This window comes from Aquarana catesbeiana, linkage group LG08 (genome assembly GCF_042186555.1).
Source record: "Aquarana catesbeiana isolate 2022-GZ linkage group LG08, ASM4218655v1, whole genome shotgun sequence".
Classification (NCBI taxonomy): domain Eukaryota; kingdom Metazoa; phylum Chordata; class Amphibia; order Anura; family Ranidae; genus Aquarana; species Aquarana catesbeiana.
The window spans coordinates 305,445,005-305,464,143 of NC_133331.1; the positions used below are offsets into that span (position 1 = coordinate 305,445,005).

General features: G+C 42.6%; 1 protein-coding gene across 1 annotated transcript in view; it reads right to left on the minus strand.

Annotated features, from left to right (window-relative positions):
- Positions 1-1,174: 1,174 nt before the first annotated feature.
- Positions 1,175-19,139, minus strand: part of LOC141106894 (uncharacterized) — a 96,585-nt gene continuing 78,620 nt past the window's right edge. Inside the window, 8 exon segments of the mRNA XM_073597823.1 lie at positions 1,175-3,899; positions 3,902-5,500; positions 7,460-7,601; positions 7,727-7,876; positions 7,991-8,088; positions 8,205-8,327; positions 16,426-18,174; positions 18,898-19,039. Coding sequence (XP_073453924.1) covers positions 3,511-3,899; positions 3,902-5,500; positions 7,460-7,601; positions 7,727-7,876; positions 7,991-8,088; positions 8,205-8,327; positions 16,426-18,174; positions 18,898-19,039 — 4,392 coding nt within the window. The 3' untranslated portion in view covers positions 1,175-3,510.

Below are 19,139 nucleotides of genomic sequence, written 5' to 3' on the forward strand. Positions count from 1 at the left end.
CACCATCCATCCCTCCAGTCTCCACAACGCATCACCACCCACGCCCAGCACCATCCATCCCTCCAGTCTCCACAACGCATCGCCACCCACGCCCAGCACCATTCATCCCTCCAGTCTCCACAACGCATCGCCACCCACGCCCAGCACCATCCATCCCTCCAGTCTCCACAACGCATCGCCACCTATGGCCAGCACCATCCATCCCTCCAGTCTCCACAATGCATCGCCACCTATGGCCAGCACCATCCATCCCTCCAGTCTCCACAATGCATCGCCACCCACGCCCAGCACCATCCATACCTCCAATCTCCAAAGGTGTAAGAGTGTTAAAATAAAAGTGGGTGCACCGAAGGACTCGGTGGGATGGCCTGAGGGCGGATTTGGTGGGACAACCAGTGGGCGGGCCCTGGAGAATGTTGGGGGTTGGGCCCCGGGAGGCCCAGGCCTAAAGCTGTGTAAGGGGCCCCATGATTTCTGATGGATGCCCTGACCATAACTCATCTGCTGACAGCGGGATTCCCCCACCCGGGAACACTCATGTTTTCCTGGCATTCGGCGAGTGACAGGTTTTTCGTACAGGTCGGCATTCATCATGATTGATGTTGGAGGGACATTTATTTCACTTTGCACTTTTTTTGTTCATACTCATTCACAAGGAGAATGGGAGCCCTTGTTAAAGGGGGCTTACAGATTCCGATTAGTCACCCCCACAACCACTGGGCCAGGGTTGTCGGGAAGAGGCTCTTGTTCTCATCAACTTGGGGACAGGCCCCCTTTCCCAAAGAACCTCCCCGTGTTGAGGGTATGTGGCCTAGAAAGGTTCAAGAGTGGGGGCACTTGCTTTGCTGCATGCTTGGAAAAAGGGTCTGGTATGGATTTTAGGGGGGGACCCCACGTTATTTAAAAAAAAAAAATGGGGGCGTGGGTTTCCCCTTAAAATACATACTAGAGCAAATGGTCTGGTATGGAGTTTGAGAAGGATCACAAGACATTTTTTTCCACACATTTTTCCAGGCCCAAACCTGAAGGGCCTGGAACCCCCCCCCCCCACTGGCGTATTGCTCATATTCTGTTAACAATGGGGAAACCCGCTGACAGCAAATGAGTCATGGTTGTTAAGGATGTGGCGGCCGCCTGCTACTTAACAACCCCAGTTATTCAAATTAAACATTGCCATTTGTTTCTGTGTCCGTTTGGAAATGTAGACACATCCAAATCCACGAAAAATACATTTTCGACTGAAAAACGAATCTGAACAAACCGAATAAAAAACCGATACCACATATCTACAGTGTATACAATTTATTCTTGGCCAAGATTTGGCCAAGACAATGTATATGGTTTTCATTTTTTTTTCATGAATAAAGTATAAATATGTTTTCTTTTACATTTTTTTTTGGACGCGTCATATATTTTATTGGTTTCTTCTTTCTTTTCTTGTAAAGGGTTTTGTAATCAAAGTCTGCTTTTCCTTCTTTTTGGTTTATAACCAGGGATGATGACTATAAAATGATGGAGCCTATGAATGTAATCACGAGCAGGATAGCCAAGATGACAGCAACGGGAATATTATATAGGAATTCCTTCCAATTGCACAATTATGTGCCACTTTGTGTTGGTCTATCGCATAAAATCCCAATAAAATCCATTTACGTTTTTGGTTGTAACATGACAAAATGTGGAATATTCAAAGGGGTATGAATACTTTTTCAAGGCCAATATGTGAATCTCTATGAACTCATCACATTCCGATCATCTAAGAATTATGATCATTTATAAAAAAAAATTGGACTGAGAACTAAATATTGCAAAGTGCGGAGCTTTCTTGTTTATTTTAAAAACTCATGATAAATTAATGGCATACAATAAAATTAAGCTTTAGGGGTCTATTTATCAATGTTTTCACCCAAGATTCACCCAACTTACACCAACAATTCACACATTTTTAAACATAATTGAAGCAGAACTAAACCCACCTATCGTTTTTAGCCAAGGAAGCCGCCATCTTGGCCTTTGATCTTCAACTAAAATGGTGCTGCCTATGTGATCAGTTATGACACCAGAACTTTAAAGGTTTGACATATGGTTGAGAGAACAACCAATGTGACAGTTAGCACTCCTGGCACTTCCCGGGAATGTAACTGTTTTTGGAACCGTTAAATAGATGGGTTTAGTTCCACTTTAATATTATTAATTTACAAAGTCATTTACAACTCATAAATATCACCCTAAACATCCACTTTGCTCCTCCCAAGACCTCCTTTTCTCTAACTCCGTTGTCATCTCCTCTCGTGTTCTTCTCTAGGACTTCTCCCATCCTCTGGAACACCCTACCCCCAACTTTTACATGCACATGAACTTTAATGACATCTCAGTCTTAGTCCGTAGGGTTCATTATTGAGTTGGCCCACCCGTTGCAGCTATAACAGCTTCAACTCTTCTTGGAAGGCTGTTCACAAGTTTTAGGAGTGTGTCTATGGGAACGTTTGACCATTCTTCCAGAAGCACATTTGTGAGGTCAGGCACTGATGTTGGGTTCAGAAGGCCTCAACTTTAATTCATCCCAAAGCTGTTCTATCGGGTTAAGGTCAGGATTCATGTCCTTATGGACCTTGGGCCTGGCCCCTTAGTTTCAGTGAAGGAAACTCTTAAGGCATAACAAGACATTTTGGACAATTTCATGCTTCCAACTTTGTGGGAACAGTTTGGGGATGGCCCCTTCCTGATTCAACCTGACTGCGCACCAGTGCACAAAGCAAGGTCCATAAAGACATGTATGGGTGAGACTGGGGTGGACGAACTTGACTGGACTTGGACAAGAAGGCCTGGCTCGTAGTCTCCGCTCTAATTCACCCCAAAGGTGTTCTATCGGGTTGAGGTTAGGAACCTGTGTAGGCCAGTCAAGTTCCTCCACCCCAAACTCGCTCATCCATGTCTTTATGGACCTTGCTTTGTGCACTGGTCCAAATCATTTGGTGGAGGGGGGATTATGGTGTGGGGATTTTTTTCAGAGGTTGGGCTTGGCCCCTTAGTTCCAGTTAAGGGAACTCTTAAGGTGTCAGCATACCAAGACATTTTGGACAATTTCATGCTCCCAACTTTGTGGGAACAGTTTGGGGATGGCCCCTTCCTGTTCCATCATGACTGCCCACCAGTGCACAAAGCAAAGTCCATAAAGACATGGATGAGCGAGTTTGGGTTGGAGGAACTTGAATGGCCTGCATATAGTCCTGACCTCAACCCGATAGAACACCTTTGGGATGAATTAGAGCGGAGACTGTGAGAATCTGAGGCTCGTAGGGTAACATTTGTTCTCTTGGTATGTCCCATCATCAGAGTCTCCAAGAAATAGAAGAAGACAAGGGAAGACTCGCTCCATCAAACTCCACCTAGAAATGAAATATCACTTTCCCGGGATGTGCCCCTTTGAAGAACATTTTCTTGTCCTCCAGATGTTCTATGGACTCAACAGTTCCACCTGGAAAAGTCATCGTCCATTTGTCATAAGAATCAGCAGGTGGGTTCTCTCTGATGTCTCAGATTTTTTTTTATCTGTAAACCATTTCCCGCACTCTGAATGCAATGAGGCCTCTCGGCGGTGTGTCTTCTCTGGTGTTTCAGAAGGTTTCCTTTATGATTGAAAAATTTTCCGCACTCTGAATACGAAGAAGGACGCTCATCCGTGTGAATTCTCTGGTGTTTCACAAGGTGTCCTTTCACATTGAAACATTTCCCGCACTCTGAACATGAATAGGGACACTCACCAGTGTGAATTCTCCGGTGTTTAACAAGGCCTCCTGTATAAGAGAAAGATTTCCCGCACTCTGGACATGCATAAGGGCGTTCACCTGTGTGACTTCTCCGGTGTTCAACAATTGCTCCTTCCTGAGCGAAAGATCCGGACCTGTGTGAAGTCTCTGGTGTTTAACGAGGTTTCCTTTCACACCGAAACATTTCCCACACTCTGAACATGAATAAGGACGTTCACCCGTGTGAATTTTCTGGTGTTTAACAAGGACTCTTTTATGAATGAAGGATTGCCCGCACTCTAAACATGAATAAGGGCGCTCACCTGTGTGAATTTTCTGATGTTCAACAAGTGCTCCTTCCTGAGTGAAAGATTTCCCGCACTCTGAACATGAATAAGGACGCTCACCTGTGTGAGTTCTCTGGTGTACAATTAGTCTTTCTTTTTTAAAGAAACCTTTCCCGCACTCTGAACAAGGGAAAGGACGCTCTCTGGTGTGAATTCTCTGGTGTTCAGTAAGATTTCCTTTTTTAAGGAAACGTTTCCCGCACTCTGAGCAAGGGAAAGGGCGCTCACCCGTGTGAATTTTCAGGTGTTCAACAAGCTCTCCTTTACGAGTAAAACTTTTCCCACACTCTGAACATGAAAAAGGACGCTCACCCGTGTGAATTACCTGATGTCTAAGAAGGTTTTTGTTTTCAATGAAACATTTCCCGCACTCTGAACAAGAGAAAGGACGCTCACCTGTGTGAGTTCTTTGGTGTATAATAAGGGATGCTTTTTTAAGGAAACCTTTCCCGCACTCTGTGCAAGAGAAAGGACGCTTACCTGTGTGAATTCTATGATGTACATTAAGTGCTTCTTTTTTAAAGAAACTTTTCCCGCACTCTGAACAAGAGAAAGGACGCTCCCCTGTGTGGGTTCTGTGGTGTATAATAAGGGTTTCTTTTTTAAGGAAACCTTTCCCGCACTCTGAACAAGAGAAAGGACGCTCACCGGTGTGAATTCTTTGATGGGAAACCAGGGCTGCTTTCCGAATGAAACTTTTCTTGCACTCTGAACATGAAAACGGACGCTCGCCTGTGTGAATTCTCTGGTGTACAATCAGTTGTTGTTTCTGAGAGAAACATTTCCCGCACTCTGAACATGGATAGGGACGCTCACCAGTGTGAATTCTCTGGTGTCTAAGAAGGTTTTCTTTTTTAAGGAAATCTTTACCGCACTCCGAACAAGAGAAAGGACGTTCACCCATGTGAATTCTCTGGTGCATACGAAGGTTTTTGTTTTCAGTGAAAGATTTCCCGCACTCTGAACATGAAAATGAACGCTCTCCTGTGTGAACCCCCTTATGGCTTGAAGATGATTTCTGGGGATTGGATGGATCTGTTGGTCTGTCAGCATTGTGGGAACTTGGATGGACATCTGAAGTCATAGTATGGGATTTCTCAGAAGGTTCCTCAGAATTAGAAGGACCAATAGATCTTAGATGGACATCTGAAGTCATAGTATGGGATTTCTCAGAAGGTTCCTCAGGATTAGAAGGATCCATTGATCTTAGATGGACATCTGAAGTCATAGTATGGGATATTTCAGAAGGTTCCTCAGGATTAGAAGGATCTGTGGATCTTGTCAACCAATCAGAGTTCACTTTCGGAGAATATTGTGGAATGTCCGTATCTTCTGCCTTACAATCTGGAGATATAATAAGATGTCCCTCCGATGTATTTATATTCCAAAAACACCGTCCATCTGCTGGAAAGCAATATTTATTATAAGTCATATCTGTTCTCATACATCTTGTATTCAGAAGTCATATGTATACACTGGGCAAGATGGTCAGAAAGAGAAAACATACTACAAGGGTTAAAAGAAAATGTGAAAAAAACTAAATTAAACAATTTAACCAACAAATGCCAGTTTGATTGCCGGAGTAATCATCTAGGTCAGTGTTTCTCAACTCCGGTCCTCAAGGCGCCCCAACAGGTCATGTTTTCAGGATTTCCATTATTTTGCACAGGTGATTTTATCAGTTTCACTGCCTTAGTAATTACCACACCCGTTTCATCTGAGGGAAATCCTGAAAACATGACCTGTTGGGGCGCCTTGAGGACTGGAGTTGAGAAACACTGATCTAGGTAATGAAAACTCCAACTATGGCAGCCCATGTTTGAGAGCCTCACAATAAGTGCAACAGGGTCACATGCAGCCCTCAAGTCCTACATTGTCTCTGATACATCAGTTGGGTAAAGATAAGAAATTGTAGATAAAAATATAAAACAAAATGCTGCAGCGCTAAAAGTCCATGAGTAGTAAACAAAACAATAATACAATGTGCAAGTGAAATCCAAAGAAGAAATGAAAGCAAATAATATTCATATATTGGTGCAAAAAAAAGAAATGGTGCGTAATCCAGCAATCAACAACGTACTCCAAAACCCAGTGTAAGATGGACTCTTACCAGAAAAGGAGGACTCTATCACCAAGTCAAAAACGCTCAGCTAAGTAAATGGACATCAATCAGCTGTCACAGATCCTTCCAGAAGCAAGCGCTATTCGGGGGCATGTTCATGCCTCTGCCGCCACGCCATATTTAACACGTACAACCCTGATGAAATCAGTTGTAACGAAACATGTAGGGCGGAGCCTATGTACGTGCCGTTGCCACGCTTCCTCTCTTGTGTACACCTATTGATCGATCGCCATGCATGATTCATTGCATACATGCCTGCTTTTAATTTTCCAAATGTGAGTACCTTTTATCCTCTATGTGTGCAATAAAGGAGTGGTTACGTTATTACACTTTGTGAATGCTCTCCTTCATTTATGAGATACATCGTTAGCCCTACATCCATTGCTTCTGATTGGATCATTAGAATAGCCTTTTCTCCTGGAAGGATGTCTACATGACTGTTTTTCGCTAGCTGCTTACGTCTCACTTATTGAGATTTATATTTAATCTACTTATTCATCAGCGTGTTTCCTCCCCCAATTAATTGTCGATAAGGCCTTTACATGGTGTACAGTATCTCCTCCTCATTTGCTGGGAACATGACGTTATATTGAGGAATGAAGATGGACCTTTCATATGGTGTACAGTATCTCCTCCTCATTTGTTGGGAACATGACGTTATACTAAGGAATGGAGATGGACCTTTCATATGGTGTACAGTATCTCCACCTCATTTGTTGGGAACATGACATTATATTGAGGAATGGAGATGGACCTTTCATATGGTGTACAGTATCTCCTCCTCATTTGTTGGGAACATGACATTATATTGAGGAATGGAGATGGACCTTTCATATGGTGTACAGTATCTCCTCCACATTTGTTGGGAACATGACGTTATATTGAGGAATGGAGATGGACCTTTCATATGGTGTACAGTATCTCCTCCTCATTTGTTGGGAACATGACGTTATATTGAGGAATGGAGATGGACCTTTCATATGGTGTACAGTATCTCCACCTCTTTTGTTGGAAACATGACGTTATATTGAGGAATGAAGATGTGTATTTTCAATAAACAGTTCACGTTCAAGCTGTGTAACTGAGCTAGTCTCATCTGGTTCTTAATTACAATATATGGGCTGTAATATCTGATATCTGAAGGTCCAGACTGGAGGAAGCAGTATATGGCGAAAGCACTCAAACGGAGTGTGGAACATTTTGTTACAGTGAACTTTCTTAATTTAGTGTTTATGACTTACTTGTGTCCATATGTAGAGAGAATTCCTCTGGTTTACTTTTCATAATCATCTCCCCCTTCTCCATAATCTGCTGATCTCCACTCACCAACCTCTCTTCTTCTTCCCATTTATGCTCAACTTTGATGTCTTTCCGTTCTTCATTCTAAAATCCAGAGATGATAAAATATCACATCTGGAAACACTGCTGCCAATAATAACAGATGACATAGAAGAATGTCTTCTTATAGAATTATTTTTGAGTTTTTCGTTCAGTCCCATCTACAGTACCTGATCATTCTCTGTATAGTGGTGACCTTCCCACGTAGAATTCTGGGAATACAGAGGACAACCCTCTTCCATAGACTGCTGATCTCCACTCACCAACGTCTCTTCTTCTTCCTCTTTTACCTCAAGCTTAATGCCTTTTAGTTTTTCACCCTAAACCCCAAAGATGAAAGAATACATTTGCAAAAAGGAGCAAGAGATGACATATAGGAATGTTACCCCATACTGCAAATATATTTTTAGGTCTACATGCTCAGTCCCACCTACCTGATGATGGTGGGGGATGGTGTGACCTTCCTGTGTGGAATCCTGGAAATACGGAGGACGGGGACATTTCTCTGGTGGGTTCCCATTACTGGATCCATCTGTAGGAAACACACACACTGACTGAATACATCGTTTCTATGTGTTTATCAGATGATGGGGGATCTAGGTGGACCCTCCGTACTGCTCTCCCCTTTACAATAAAGTCTCCTCTTACCCGGTGATGTGAGGGGCGGCTGATTCTCCATCATGACGTCCTTGTAGAGATCCTTGTGTCTTTCTAAATACTCCCACTCCTCCATGGAGAAATAGACAGTGACCTCCTGACACCTTTCAAAAATCAGGAGATATAATCACGATGTATCCAGTCTATAAACCAGAGGCTTTGGATGGACAGTTGGATAAATGGTTCTAAATTTAGGTTGGAGATGTACTATAAACAGACATCACAGTGACTATGGAGGTAGAGGACGGACATGACTTATTACCTCCTCTGCCAGCTCTAACGTCTCCTCTCCTCCTTGTCCACACTGACCTCTGACCCGGAACTTCCTGTCTGTAGCACGTCAATTCTGTTCTTTGTTTGGTATCATCTCGCTGCTCGGCGTTCCCCGAGCAATAAGTGAGATCACCACCTTGTGGAAGTTTTTAAAACTGCGACCTATATTTTTTTTTTTTAATAAATTGACAGCTTCTTTTCGGTGCATTCTTAATTTTTTGCATATTTTACTCCTGAGTGAATACTTGACAAATGAAAAGTTATAAAAAAAAATATATAAATAAATAAAATATATGTGAATGAATATGCGGCACTGAAATAAATAGGTTTTTGTTTTTGATACCCCCCTACTTAAATAATAAATATGTCTGTTCCTATAATGGGTTATTCTGATTATATTAATGGTGATATTAGGAATATTATTAGCTATAATAATATGGAGAGACAAACCAAAAAAAAACAACATAAATGTAAGCATACATATGTTTATATATATATATATATATATATATATATATATATGACTATATTGTCAAAGGTATTGGGATGCCTGCCTTTACACACACGTTTAGTTCCACTTTAATATTAATTAATTTTTAAAGTAATTTATAACTCACAAATATTACCCTAAACATCCACTTTGCTCCTCCCAAGACCTCCTTCTCTTTAACTTCCTTGTCATCTCCTCTCGTGTTCTTCTGTAGGACTTCTCCCATCCTCTGGAACACCCTACCCCCCCCAACCTTTACACACACACATGAACTTTAATGGCATCCCAGTCTTAGATTGTAGGGTTCAATAATGAGTTGGCCCACCCTTTGCAGCTATAACAGCTTCAACTCTTCTGGGAAGGCCGTCCACAAGGTTTAGGAGTGTGTCTATGGGAATGTTTGACCATTCTTCCAGAAGCCCATTTGTGAGGTCAGGCACTGATGTTGGATAAGAAGGCCTGGCTCGCAGTCTCCGCTCTAATTCATACCAAAGGTGTTCTATTAGGTTGGGGTCGAGACTCTGTGGAGGCCAGTCCTTCTCGTCTAAGTCCAGTCAAGTTCCTCCACCCCAAACTCGCTCATCCATTTCTATATGGACCTTGCTTTGTACACTGGTATGCAGTCATGTTGGTACAGGAAGGGGCCATCCCTAAACTGTTCCCACAAAGTTGTGAGTATGAAATTGCTCAAAATGTCTTGGTATGCTGAAGCCTTAAGAGTTCCCTTCACTGAAACTAAGGGCGCCAAGCCCAGCCCCTGAAAAACAACCCCACACCATAATCCCCCCTCCACCAAATGATTTGGACAAGTGCACAAAGCAAGGTCCATAAAGACATGGATGAGCGAGTTTGGGGTGGAGGAACTTGACTGGCCTGCACAGAGTCCTGACCTCAACCCGATATAACATCTTTGGGATGAACTAGAGCGGAGACTGCGAGTCAGGCCTTCTCATCCAACATCAGTGCCTGACCTCACAAATGTGCTACTGGAAGAATGGTCAAACATTCCCATAGACACACTCCTAAACCTTGTGGACGGCCTTCCCAGAAGAGTTTAAGCTGTTATAGCTGCAAAGGGTGGGCCAACTCAATATTGAACCCTACGGACTAAGACTGGGATGCCATCAAAGTTTAATGTCTGTGTAAAGGCAGGTGTCCCAATACTTTTGACAATATAGTGTGTATTTCTGGTATATCCAGACAGCCTGGTCACTTTTCATCTGTTTTTGGAAGGACGGAGCCATTGCATTGCCCATGTGAATTTACTTTAATTCAGGCAATCCTTTTGTGCCGTGTGACTGGCTGATGTTGTCCACCTCCTAGAGAACCACTTACTAGTTTTCCCAATTGGATATTTTATATGGATGTCGCACTACAAGAGGACTCCTCTCCAGACCTTTATTAATACTTGTGATATCATTTCCAATATACAGTAACATGGCAGTAAAGGTACCTGTGTATTAGACATGAGCGCGCCGGGAAACTTTGCTTTGTTTAATTTCGGAATGTATTTCTTAGGTTGATAATTTAGTTTATTCGTTTTAGTTGTGTCGGTCCGGTTCGTTTTTCGAGATATGTTTAATTTCGTCGGGATTCGTTTTGTATATTCGTTATACTGGGTGGATTTGAAAAGTTTTCTAACCCACCTGGTATAACTTCAGATGAACCCGAATTCATTGTGAAAAGTTTTGGTTGTTTATGAGCGGGTGACCGCTCCGTCCTTAACAACCATAACTCATCTGCTGACAGCGGGATTCCCCCACCCGGGAACACCCATGTTTACCTGGCATTAGGCGAGTGACGGGACCGGTTGTGTTTGGCAGGTGGCGGGTTTTTTCTGGTTTTTTTTTCATACGGGTTAGGCATTCATCGTGAAGTAGTTAGAAAAAGTCCTGGACAGCCACACTCAAAATAATATATTGCCTTTATTGAATAACGATCATCAAAGATACATGCCACAGCAGAGAAATGCAGGAAGGCTGACGCGTTTTACACTGTAGTCAGTGCTTAATCATCACTTGCTATGATTAAGCACTGACTACAGTGTGAAACGCGTCAGCCTTCCTGCATTTTTCCGCTGTGGCATGTATCTTTGATGATCGTTATTCAATAAAGGCATATATTATTTTGAGTGCGGCTGTCCAGGACTTTTTCTAACTACTTCATTGTACAAGCATTGCTGGCACCTCCTGCTTCCAGCATGGAGGAGATGTTCGTTCCTAATCGGCCTTCCTAGAGCGGTGATATCTTTCTTTCTCCTAGGCATTCATCGTGATCGACATTGGAGGGACATTTATTTTTTAGAGGCTTTTGAATAAAGAACTTTATTTCAGTTTGCACATTTTTTGCTTATACTCATTCAGAAGGACGGGGGGGGGGCTTGTTTTTTTGAAAAAATTACTTTTATTGAGTTTTAAACAATTGGCTAATACAATAGAGTCACCTCAATTTGGCCTTGCTGGGCCGAGTAACAAAAATACATACATACATCAACTTATCAACTAAAATGCCCCCCCCCCCCGTCCTATCAATCCCCACAACTGTCTCCCTTCCAACCATAAAGCCCCCGACAGGCTTAAAAATCAGGTCCCATAGCAAGTGTGGGATGGGTGGCCCTTAGCCCACCTGCTACGGGAATGTCATATACATTGGAGTCTAAAAGTACGATAGTGATCACTAATACCTTATACATAGAGGACATTGATGATAAGCCAACTAGTGAATGTTGTTATCTGAGCCCCTGTCTGGTCTGCAACTCAAGAGTAACTCCTCTGGGGGAGTCAATCCTCATCTGTCTCTTACCCCACAGTGGAGGAAGAGTCCATCCATGCCTGCCAGACCTTTGTTGTCAGAAACCATGAAAACAGGCCGAGACAGAAGTACAGTTAAATCACATTTGTTTAATAATAAAAGTAGAAAGAACAAACGTAGTCAAAACATAGCCAAAGTTCAGTAACCAGAACGGATAGTCAGCCAAGCCAGAAGTCAGGGATCAATGTAGTGGAACAGCAAGCAGGATCTGGAGCCAGAAGGGATGTCAGCAAAGCAAGTCTTGAACAGGATCGCAGGAGATAGTCTCTGTGATGTTGACCAAGGCGAAGGCAGAGATCCACTGGGCTGGATGGCTTAAGTAGGCAGGACTGACGAGCAGGATATCATCAACAGCTGAGTAACTGTGGAGAGAGATAGGAGCTGGCAATTAGCCGACAGCTGAGCTGCCAGCTCAGAGAAGGAAGGGCTGATCCCAGCCCTGACATTTGTAAATTTCTTCTCACACCCCCTGGAGATATATGTGGCTCCATAGAAGGCGATCATGGAACTAACCAAAACCCTTCCACAAGGAGACTGTTGGAGGAGCTGGTTTCTTCCAATGGAGCAGAATGGCCTTGCAGGCATAAAATAATAAAATATTTAGAAGGGCCCGGTGTGCATTAGAACGGGACCACAGCGTGGACTAAGCCAAGAAGACACACCGGGGTGGATTCGGGAATCGGGATGGTAAGGATGTCTGTTATGTAATGCAGTACCCCCTTCCAAGAGGTCCCCAATAGCTGGGCAATTCCAAAAAGATATGATCAAAGTTAGCAGGGGGAATGTGCGCGTCGCCAACAACATACAGCTGTACTTGATGAATATATCTCCGTCAATGGGGCCGGGGTAAAGTAACTACGATGTAGAAATTTTAAAAATGAATCAGCCTATCTCTAGCCGAGACTAGATATTTAAAAGGGACGTTCCCACATGTCATCCCAGTCTTCCCCATCTATGCTTGGTACCTCCATCTGCCATCTCTCCCTACACCGGAGAATCCTAGGGGGGGGAGTTATTCTAAACAACTCTTCATAGGTTATTGACAATGTTTTAGTTAAAGAGTCATCCTGTAACAGGTTTTCCGAGACCGAAGGCTGAGCCTCTACCGTCAGGGCCCGAAATTCTGACTGGTATGCATGCTGCAACTGTAGGTAACGGAAGAAATATTTGTTTGGGAGGTTACATTTTCAGTTGATTCAAGTAGAATAACAATGGCGTTAACATACCAAAACTATACCGGATGGATTTAAAAGAGTGCGAAAACTATTTATGAAGATACAGTCGTGGCCGAAATTGTTGGCACCCCAGAATTTTTTCCAGAAAATCAAGTGTTTCTCACAGAAAAGTATTGCAGTAACACGTTTTTTCCCTTTGTGTGTATTGGAACAAAACAAAAAAAGGGAGGGAAAAAAAAGCAAATTGGACATAACGAACACAAAACTCCAAAAACGGGCTGGTCAAAATTCTTGTGAACCCTTTCAAAATTGTGGATAAATAAGATGGTTTCAAGCATGTGATGCTCCTTTAAACTCACCTGGGGCAAGCAACAGGTTTCGGCAATATAAAAATCACACCTGAAAGCAGATAAAAAGGAGAGAAGTTCACTTAGTCTTTGCATTGTGTGTCTGAGTTTGCCACACTAAAGCATAGACAACAGAAAGAGGAGAAGAGAACTGTCTGAGGACTTGAGAACCAAAATTGTGGAAAAATATCAAAAATCTCAAGGTTACAAGTCCATCTCCAGAGATCTAGATTTGCCTTTGTCCACAGTGCGCAACATTATAAAGATGTTTGCAACCCATGGCACTGTAGCTAATCTCTCTGGGCGTGGACGGAAGAGAAAAATTGATGAAAGGTTGCAACGCAGGATAGTCCGGATGGTGGAGCCCCAAACAAGTTCCAAAGAAATTCAAGCTGTCCTGCAGGCTCAGGGAGCATCAGTGTCAGCGCGAATTATACATCGACATTTAAATGAAATGAAACGCTATGGCAGGAGACCCAGGAGGACCCCACTGCTGACACAGAGACATAAAAAAGCAAGACTACAGTTTGCCAAAATGTACTTGAGTAAGCCAAAATCCTTCTAGGAAAACGTCTTGTGGACAGAAGAGACCAAGATAGAGCTTTTTGGTAAAGCACATCATTCTACGGTTTACCGAAAATGGAATGAGGCCTACAAAGAAAAGAACACAGTACCTACAGTGAAATATGGTGGAGGTTCAATGATGTTTTGGGGTTGTTTTGCTGCCTCTGGCACTGGGTGCCTTGAATGTGTGCAAGGCATCATGAAATCTGAGGATTACCAAAGTATTTTGGGTCGCACTGTATAGCCCAGTGTCAGAAAGCTGGGTTTGCGTCCGAGATCTTGTGTCTTCCAGCAAGACAATGACCCCAAACATACGTCAAAAAGCACCCAGAAATGGATGGCAACAAAGCGCTGGAGAGTTCTAAAGTGGCCAGCAATGAGTCCAGATCTAAATCCTATTGAACACCTGTGGAGAGATCTCAAAATTGCTGTTGGAAAAAAGGCGCCCTTCCAATAAGAGAGACCTGGAGCAGTCTGCAAAGGAAGAGTGGTCCAAAATTCCGGGTGAGAGGTGTAAGAAGCTTATTGATGGTTATAGGTAGCGACTGATTTCAGGTATTTTTTTTACCAAAGGGTGTGCAACCAAATATTAAGTTAAGGGTGCCAAGAATTTTGACCAGCCCGTTTTTGGAGTTTTGTGTGACATTAGGTCCAATTTGCTTTTTTTCCTCCCTTTTTTTTTGTTTTGTTCCAATACACACAAAGGGAGTAAACGTGTAAAGCAAAACACGTGTTACTGCAATACTTTTCTATGAGAAATACTTGATTTTCTGGAAAAATTTCTGGGGTGCCAACAATTTTGGCCATGACTGTATAGTGCAAATATGTGCATTGAAATATTTAGTAACCCACAAGGTTGAAACCGAAACTGGGGTAATAATACATTGCAATTTTTTACTTCAAACTGGATATATATATACCCTGTTTCCCCGAAAATAAGACCTAGCGTGATTGTCGGTGATGGCTGCAATATAAGCCCTACCCCCCAAAATAAGCCCTACCCTGTTTCCCCGAAAATAAGCCCTACCCTGAAAATAAGACCTACTTTAACTAGGGCTTTTTTTCTGGGGTGCCAACAATTTCGGCCATGACTGTATAGTGCAAATATGTGCATTGAAATATTTAGTAACCCACAAGGTTGAAACCGAAACTGGGGTAATAATACATTGCAATTTTTGACTTCAAACTGGATATATATATATACCCTGTTTCCCCGAAAATAAGACCTAGCGTGATTGTCGGTGATGGCTGCAATATAAGCCCTACCCCCAAAATAAGCCCTACCCTGTTTCCCCGAAAATAAGCCCTACCCTGAAAATAAGACCTACAAGGACTTTAACTAGGGCTTATTTGGGGGGGTAGGGCTTATATTGCAGCCATCACCGACAATCACGCTAGGTCTTATTTTTGGGGAAACAGGGTAGATGGTGAGATATCTCACAATATGTAAAAATACATTATATACAAAAAAATACATACCACATAATAGATACAGGTCAGCTCTTTGTTACTAAGGTTGAACACACCTTGACCCGTTATGTTCTCCTTTTTCCTCTTATTTCTCCTCCCTCCTCGGGTTCCTCTCTTAGATCTGGACCCCTTTTTCTCGCTTGATGGTCCTCATAAAAAACCTGGATTCCCGAGAGTTGATTATACCCATATGGGGATTGCTTATAATCTCTCTCCATATAAGAGTATTGATCATCATTATAGGGATCACGGAGTGGGGAATATCTATTATAGGTGGTCACCGGAGGGGCGGTTAAAATATTGAGAAGGATGATCGTTATACCTTACGGGTGAACCCCTCTGATATTGACCTCCTCGTTCTTGGTGGCGATGGGTCCTAGAGTTATGTTGATTACCTCTGGGGTGGCCCCTTCCACCCTATCTATCAGAATGATTGCCTGTACCTCTACATGGATTGGTTGGAGTACGCATACTGGGATGTCGTCCCCTCTGATGCGGCAAACTATCCCTACGGTTGTGCCCTCCAGCCACAAGCCTATGTACTGGTTTGGCATTAGGATTAGCTACCTGCCCTGAATTGGCTGCTCCACTCATAGATCCTGATGGAATATAGTGTATGTGAGCTTTTCTCCTAACTGACCACCAATGGGCAATTTTCATGGTGCTGTCGGTGTAAATATTGGACTAGCTCAGTACTATTTCATATGAGATCCGTGTTCCTATAATTTATTCCTTATGGGTTTATACCGATCACACCGCACCCCTAAAAACTAAAACATTCTTACTATACCCCCCAATGTACTGTGATGTTCTTTGTACACCACTTGGGACTATCTGACCCCCTCCCTAGGAGAATCTGAGGCTCATAGGGTAACATTTGTTCTCTTGGTATGTCCCATCATCAGAGTCTCCAAGAAATAGAAGAAGACAAGGGAAGACTCGCTCCATCCTCCCTCTGCCAAGAAAAACTACGTCTCAGAGTTTTCAGAAAAATAATTTGAGCTCTCAAGCCTCCTATCAATTGGCCCAGGCAACTTTCACTTGGCAATTACATTTAAAAGCCATCCTCCCTAAACATCAGGGTGCTACACAAGGTGCAAGGTGTTGCACAAGGTGTCCTTTAATATTGAAACATTTCCCGCACTCTGAACATAAATAGGCACGCTCACCAGTGTGAATTCTCCGATGTTTCACAAGATCTTCTTTATAAATGAAAGATTTCCCGCACTCTGAACATGCATAAGGGCGTTCACCTGTGTGACTTTTCTGGTCAACAAGTGCTCCTTCCTGAGCGAAAGATCCGAACCTGTGTGAATTCTCTGATGCTTGACAAGGCCTTTTTTTATGAATGAAGGATTTCCCGCACTCTGAACATGGATAGCGACGCTCACCTGTGTGAATTCCCTGATGTTCAGCAAGTGCTCCTTCCTGAGTGAAACCTTTCCCGCACTATGAACAAGAGAAAGGACGCTCGCCAGTGTGAGTACTCTGGTGTACAATTAGTCTTTCTTTTTTAAAGAAACCTTCCCCGCACTCCGAACAAGGGAAAGGACGCTCTCTGGTGTGAATTCTCTGGTGTTCAGTAAGATTTCCTTTTTTAAGGAAATGTTTCCCGCACTCTGAGCAAGAGAAAGGACGCTCACCCGTGTGAATTTTCAGGTGTGAAACAAGTTCTGCTTTACGAGAAAAACTTTTCCCGCACTCTGAACACGAAAAAGGACGCTCACCCGTGTGAATTATCTGATGTCTAAGAAGGTCTTTTTTTTCAATGAAACTTTTCCCGCACACTGAACATAAATAAGGACGCTCCCCCGTGTGAGTTCTGTGGTGTATAATAAGGGTTTCTTTTTTAAGGAAACATTTCCCGCACTCTGAACAAGAGAAAGGACGCTCACCGGTGTGAATTCTTTGATGGGAAACCAGGACTGCTTTTCGAATGAAACTTTTCTCGCACTCTGAACATGGATAGGGACGCTCACCTGTGTGGATTCTGTGGTGTACAATAAGTTGTTGTTTCTGAGAGAAACATTTCCCACACTCTGAACATGGATAGGGACGCTCACCCGTGTGAATTCTCTGGTGCCTAAGAAGGTTTTTGTTGGCAGTGAAACATTTCCCGCACTCTGAACATGGATAGGGGCGCTTACCAGTGTGAATTCTCTGGTGCATAAGAAGGTTTTTGTTTGCAGTGAAAGATTTCCCGCACTCTGAACATGGATAGGGACGCTCTCCAGTGTGAATTCTCTGGTGCATAAGAAGGATTTTGTTTGTAGTGAAAGATTTCCCGCACTCTGAACATGGATAGGGACGCTCACCAGTGTGAATTTTCTGGTGCCTACGAAGGTTTCTGTTTTCAGTGAAAGATTTCCCGCACTCTGAACATGGATAGGGACGCTCACCAGTGTGAATTTTCTGGTGCCTACGAAGGTTTCTGTTATCAGTGAAAGATTTCCCGCACTCTGAACATGACAATGAACGCTCTCCTGTGTGAACCTCCTTATGGCTTAAAGAAGATCTCTGGGGATTAGATGGATCTGTTGATCTGTCAGCACTATGGGAACTTGGATGGACATTTGAAGTCATAGTATGGGATTTATCAGAAGGTTCCTCAGGATTAGAAGGATCCATTGATCTTGGATGGACATCTGAAGTCATAGTATGGGATTTATCAGAAGGTTCCTCAGGATTAGAAGGATCTGTGGATCTTGTCAACCAGTAAGTGTTCATTTTCGGAGAATATTGTGGAATGTCTGTATCTTCTGCCTTACAATCTGGAGATATAATAAGATGTCCCTCCGATGTATTTATATTCCAGAAACACCGTCCATCTGCTGGAAAGCAATATTTAATATAAGTCATATCTGTTCTCATACATCTTGTATTCAGAAGTCATATGTATACACTGGGCAAGATGGTCAGAGAGAGAAAACATACTACAAGGGTGAAAAGAAAATGTGAAAAAAAAAAAACAATTAAACCATTTAACCAACAAATGGCAGTTCTATCAAGTGCCAGTAATCATCTAGGTAAGGAAAACTCCAACTACGGCGGCCCATGTTAGAGAGCCTCACAATAAGTACAACAGGGTCACATGCAGCCCTCAAGTTCTACATTGTCTCTGATACATCAGTTGGATAAAGATAAGGAATTGTAGATAAAGCCTTTACATGGTGTACAGTATCTCCTCCTCATTTGTTGGGAACCTGACGTTATATTGAGGAATGGAGATGGACTTTTCATATGGTGTACAGTATCTCCACCTCATTTGTTGGGAACATGACGTTATATTGAGGAATGGAGATGGACCTTTCATATGGTGTACAGTATCTCCTCCTCATTTGTTGGGAACATGACATTATATTGAGGAATGGAGATGGACCTTTCATAGTCTTCCACAGGAACTTGTTCTAGCAGACTGGAAGAGCTTCTATAGTTTGTAAGAATCATTGTAGAATGTTGATCTGGGGAATTATCTGCCTTTTGGAACAAAGAAGGAATTCTTTTAACTTAACGAATAGAATGTGAATTTTCTTCATTTAGTGTTTATGACTTACTTGTGTCCATATGTAGAGGGAATTCCTCCGGTTTACTTTTCATAATCATCTCCCCCTCCTCCATAGACTGCCGATCTCCACTCACCAACCTCTCTTCTTCTTCCTCTTTAATGTCAACTTTAATGTCTTTCTGTTCTTCATTCTAAAATCCAGAGATGATAAAATACAACATCTGGAAACACTGCTGCCAATAATAAGAGATTACATAGAAGAATTTCCTCTTATAGAATTATTTTTTAGTT